The 6000-nt window shown below is 36.5% G+C and overlaps 1 protein-coding gene across 2 annotated transcripts in view; it reads right to left on the bottom strand.

The window, feature by feature from the left end:
* Positions 1-1294: 1294 nt before the first annotated feature.
* Positions 1295-6000, bottom strand: part of LOC110257828 (uncharacterized) — a 29679-nt gene continuing 24973 nt past the window's right edge. For both annotated transcript variants that reach the window (XR_002340839.2, XM_021080578.2), the window contains one exon: positions 1295-1431. Coding sequence is in view for 1 of the 2 variants with exons in the window: in XM_021080578.2 (XP_020936237.2) it covers positions 1424-1431 (8 nt within the window). In the remaining variant the exon portion in view is untranslated. The remainder of the gene's footprint in view (positions 1432-6000) is intronic.

Here is a 6000-nt window from a genome sequence, read left to right as displayed (position 1 = left end):
CAACTTACAGAATGGGAGAAAATCGTTTCAAATGATGCAACCGACAAGGGCTTAATCTCTAGAATATATAAACAACTTATACAACCCAAAAGCAAAAGAGCCAATCAATCCATGGAAAAATGGGCAAAAGACCTGAATAGACATTTCTCCAAAGAAGATATACAGATGGCCAGCAAACACATGAAAAAATGCTCAACATCGCTGATTATAAGAGAAATGCAAATCAAAACTACCATGAGATACCACCTCACACCAGTCAGAATGGCCGCCATTAATGAGTCCACAAATAACAAGTGCTGGAGGGGCTGTGGAGAAAAGGGAACCCTCCTGCACTGCTGGTGGGAATGTCAACTGGTACAGCCACTATGGAGAACAGTTTGGAGATACCTTAGAAATCTACACATAGAACTTCCATATGACCCCGCAATCCCACTCTTGGGCATCTATCCGGACAAAACTCTACTTAAAAGAGACACATGCACCCACATGTTCATTGCAGCCCTATTCACAATAGCCAGGACATGGAAACAACCCAAATGTCCATCAACAGATGATGGGATTTGGAAGATGTGGTGTATACATACACAATGGAATACTACTCAGCCATAAAAAGAATGACATAATGCCATTTGCAGCAACATGGATGGAACTAGAGACTCTCATCCTGAGTGAAATGAGCCAGAAAGACAAAGACAGATACTATATGATATCGCTTATAACTGGAATCTAATATCCAGCACAAATGAACATCTCCTCAGAAAAGAAAATCATGGATTTGGAGAAGAGACTTGTGGCTGCCTGATGGGAGGGGGAGGGAGTGGGAGGGATCGGGAGCTTGGGCTTATCAGACACAACTTAGAATAGATTTACAAGGAGATCCTGCTGAGTAGCATTGGGAACTTAGTGTAGATACTCATGTTACAACAGAACAAGGGGTGGTGGAAAAAATGTAATTGTAATGTATACATGTAAGGATAACTTGATCCCCTTGCTGTACAGTGGCAAAATAAAAAAAAAATTAAAAAAGCTAAAAAATAAGAATGAGTGAATGGCCATTTGTAGAAAGAAGGTCCTATTTTGAGAGAAATTTTAGTAATATTTTGTATTTGGAATTATTATGAAACATTTACTGAAAATTCACAATTTACTAGATAGCAGTCATATAAAACTAACAGCAATGAGAAAAAAGAATTTTATTGGAACCTTAATGGAATTACAGGAATTCAAAGTTATACATCAAGGAATGAGTATCACCAAAAGAGAAATTTAATTGTCTGCTGCAGGACCATCTCACAGGCATTATTTGCTTTGGTGAGTTCACCATGATCCAGGCCTGGGTCTTCAATCTTAGAGGTCTATGGCCTGATATTGGTCATGTCCCAGAATTCATCCAAATTCAGGAGATGAAATTTTGCTTATTGTATCATAGCACTGAAAGATATTAAAAAATAAGGATGATTTATTCATTTATATTGATAAATACAATTATACAGATCAGAGATATCTCTTGAGAAGTTATCGCCTCAATTTCCCTTATAGACAGATTACAAGAGAAGCAAAATTATTACAGCAATTCTTCCAAAATATTAAATCAAAGTCATAGGACGCTTGTAACTGTCATCTTGCTTTATACCTGATGTATTTGCCTGCACAATGAAGACACACAGACCAGATGTTTCCATCACCCAGGGCATTTTTTCCTGAGAGAAGTTCTGGGATGTCTACCTCTGTGTTTCATATTTTTCCTAGACTTACATAATTGATCAACTGTCCCCATTGTGTCCCCACTACCCCTCAACACATTCTTATATTCTCCAGAAAATCTGTATTTATTTACACAAATAATACATGACTATAAATGAACTGTACATAATATAAACAACATAGAAAAAAATTACTCTTGCAACATCAAACTTCTACTTTTCATCAGTTCTATCTCCAAAAGAAACCACAAGTATCAGTTCTTTCTATACCTTTTTATATGCATTTAAAGTACACACAAATAGTACTTACAGTAATACAAAATTTCAGAAAAAAAGGTTTTGAATATAAATTAGATCATCCATACATACAATTCTGCAATTTGTTTTAACCCACTTAATAAAATAGCTTAATTATTTTTCCGTATTAAAATAAATCTAACCCAGTATTTCAACATCCCCACAGTATTACATTGCATGACACAATAATTTATTTAGTCATTTATCTGTTAAAAGGCAACTTTTCTTTATAATAAAAATGTATATTCATATGTAACAGTTTTTCAGTAGGCTCCATAAATTAAATATGTGTCAAAGAGTGCACACTTAAAAGTTTTAATCTTACTAAAATACTATAAAAATATACACTCTCATAGGTTGTTTATACTTTGTCACATCCTTCCTAAAGTCAAAGATTATTTAGATTTTTTTATTGTTGTAAATATGATAGGCTAAAAATGGTATCTTGAATTATATTTTGATCACTAATAATGGAGTTAACTGATTATCATTATATTCTGTCTTCTCTGAAATGTCTATTTGTTGACCATTTTTCTATCAAGTTATTTGTGATCTTGTATTATATATAAAAATGTTTTAGGGTTGCAAATAAAGAAGGTAGAGCAGGAGGAGGTAGAACTCATCTACCTTCATGAACACATCAAAATTACATCTACAAGTGGAACAAGTATCACTAAAAAAATACTAACTGGAGACTAGCAGAAAGATTCCTGTACAGCTAAGGCTATAAGAAACATACATGCAGAACTGGATAGGAAAGGGAAAAAAGCAATCATATTGGGACCTGAACCCCTGGGAGAAAACTCGGAGGAAAAAGAAGATAGTCTTTGGCTATTCAGAGTCTTTTGTGTTTCCATACAAATTATAAAGTTTTTTTTTAATTATTCTAGTTCTGTTGAAAATGCCATTGATAATTTAATAGGAATTGCACTGAATCTGTAGATTTCCTTTGGTAGTATAGTTATTTTGATGATATTGATTCTTCCAATCCAAGAATGTGGTCTATCTTTCCATTTGTTTTTGTCATCTTCAATTTCTTTGGATAGGAAAGGAAAAGAAGCAATCAGATTGGGACCTGAGCCCCTGGTAGAAAACTAAGAGGAAAAAGAAGATTATGGGGGAATAGACTCTCCATGAGGAGTGAGAAGTTTGAACCACATTATTGGGTAACCTAGCCCTGGAGTATGAAAAAGACAAGTTAAGCACTCTTGACCGGTTGGAGGGTTGGTGGGGCTAACAAGAGGGCTGTAGAAAGTTGAGATTCTGTTTAGAGGAGTTCTTGAATGCTTGCTTGCTCCCAAAATAGGTGGAAAGAGTGGCTTGAAACCATATAGCTGGCTGACTCATTCCCTGAGACCACCAAGGTGTGTGCAAGAGCCTGAGCCAAGTGAACACTCTAGCCCCCTTTGCCTCATATTGCAGTTCCACACTAGAGTGAGGGTAGCTGGAAAAAGTTCAGCCATGAGATGCTGTGGTGGTGTAAACCCTAAGTGGTGTCTGAGCAGGGACTAGGCAGCCATTGTTACTCATAGCACAAGCAGCACATCAGAGACAGACCAGATATCTGATGGCAGCCAGACTGCCACATCCTGTACACTGACCCTTGCCCAATATCCACACTAACTCCTACTGCTCCAAAACTGCTCCACTCAGGCAAGTGTGCCAGGGTTGGGAAGTGGGAGAGCATACACTTAAAGGGAACTGAGCCTACTCAGACTCGACCCTCAAGCCTTTTGCTCCAGAAACCTGATACCTGACTTGACCCCCAACAGGTTAATGATAGTCAATGACAAGAGGGGAAGCCCCTCCTAACACCTGCCTTTGACCCTAGCCCCCAAATCTCCAGGTGCACCTCCTACCATGGTGGCTAGCACATTTTGAGGAAAGATGTGACTTGTGTTCACATCAAATCCAGCTCTACCACCAAAGCCACTGGGCATATAAGACTGTGTAGGGATGCTCACAAAGAAGGACACCACTTCAAGGCTACCATAAGTAACAGTTTTACCTAATTTTATAGAGACAGAGAAAATGTACCAAGCTGAGAAGACAGAGGATTTTTTCTTAATTGAAAGAGAAAGAGAAAACTTCTGAGAAAAACAACTAATAAAGAAGAAATAAACAATATATTAGATTTTAAAAATCCAAAGCATTAGTAATAAGAATGCTAGCTGAATTATGTAAAAGAATAGAGGGGAGTTCCCGTCATGGCTCAATGGTTAACAAATCTGACTAGGAACGATGAGGTTGCAGTTTCGATCCCTGGCCTCACTCAGTGGGTTAAGGATCCAGTGTTTCTGTGAGCTGTGGTGTAGGCCACAGACTTGGCTCGAATCTGGCATTGTTGTGGCTGTGGTATAGGCCAGCAGGTATAGCTCCGATTGGACCCCTAGCCTGGGAACTTCCATATGCTGTGGGTGAGGGCTTAGAAAGACAAAAAATATGTAATAAAAGAAAAGAATAGATGAAAGCAGTGAAAAATTTAACAAGGAAATAGAAGAGTAAAATAACTGAAATGAAAAACACTCTAGAGGGAATGGAAAACAGACTGAGATACAGAAGAATACATAAGTGATCTGAAGAATAGGATAAAGAAAATTGCCAGCAGGAAAGCAAAGATAAAAACAAATATTAAAAAATGAAAACTGTTTAAGGGATCTTTGGGATAACATCAAGCATACAGATATTTGCTTAATAGGGGTCACAAAAGAAGAATGAGAGAAGGGAGTAAAAATTCTTTTCAAAAATTGGGTTGAAAACTTCCCAAGTCTGAAGAAGGGAAGATATCCAGGTATAGGAAGAACAGTGGGTCCCAAATAAGGCTGATTCCCAAAGAGATCCATACCACAATGTATTATAATTAAAATAGCTAAAGGTAAAGAAATAATTCTAAAGGTAGCAAGAATAAAAAAGAGTCATATGCAAGGGAATGCCCATATGATTATCAGCTGATTTTTTTTGCAGAAATGTTACAGGCCAGAAAAAAGTGGCATGGCATATACAACAAACTGACAGCCAACACCATCCTCAATGGTGAAAAGCTGAAAGAATTTCCACAAAGATCAGAAACAAGACAAGAATTCCACTCTCACCACCTTTATTCAACATAGTTTTGGAAGTCCTAGCTACAGCAACCAGAAGAAAAAGAAATAAAAGGAATCGAAATTGGAAAAGAAGAATTGAATCTGTCACTGTTTACATATGATATGATACATAGAAAACTCTAAAAAAGCTACCAGAAAACTACTAGAGCTCATCAATGAATTCAGTAAAATTGAAGTAACACACAAAACTCTCATATTCTTATATGCTAACAACAAAAGATCAGGAAGAGAAGTTAAGGAAACAATCATATTTATCATAGCATCAAAAAATTAAAAAATAAAAAACCTAGGAATAAACCTACCTAATGAGACAAAAGACCTACACTCTGAAAACTATTACAAGAAATTGAAGACGACAAAAACAAATGGAAAGATAGACCACATTCATGGACTGGAAGAATCAATATCATCAAAATGACTATACTATAAAAGGAAATCTACAGATTCAGTGCAATTCCTATTAAATTATCAACGGCATTTTCAACAGAATTAGAATGACTCTGAGTAGACAAAGTGATCTTGAGAAAGGAAAACAGCTGGAAGAATCAGGCTACCTAGCTTCAGGCTATACTACAAAGCTACACTCATCAAAACAGTATGGCATTGGCACAAGAGATGTAGATCAGTGAACCTGGATAGAAAGCTCAGAAATAAAACCAAGCACCTATGGTCAACTAATATATGACAAAGAAGACAAGAATATACAATGGAGATAAGACAGTTTCTTCAATAAGTGGTTCTGGGAAAATTGGACAGCTACACATAAAAGAATGAAATTAGAACAGTCACTAAAACCATTCATTTATTTTGAAAAATAAATTCAAAATGGATTAAAGTCCTAAACATAAGGCTAGATACTATAAAACTCTTAGAGGAAAACAGTCAGAACTCTCTCC

The sequence above is a fragment of the Sus scrofa genome, chromosome X (genome assembly GCF_054392235.1).
Source record: "Sus scrofa isolate SSC_HxYL_T2T_F1_AM1 chromosome X, Sscrofa_HxYL_maternal_Yorkshire_Landrace_v2.0, whole genome shotgun sequence".
NCBI classification, from domain to species: Eukaryota; Metazoa; Chordata; class Mammalia; order Artiodactyla; family Suidae; genus Sus; species Sus scrofa.
This window is presented reverse-complemented; position numbering and strand designations above follow the sequence as displayed.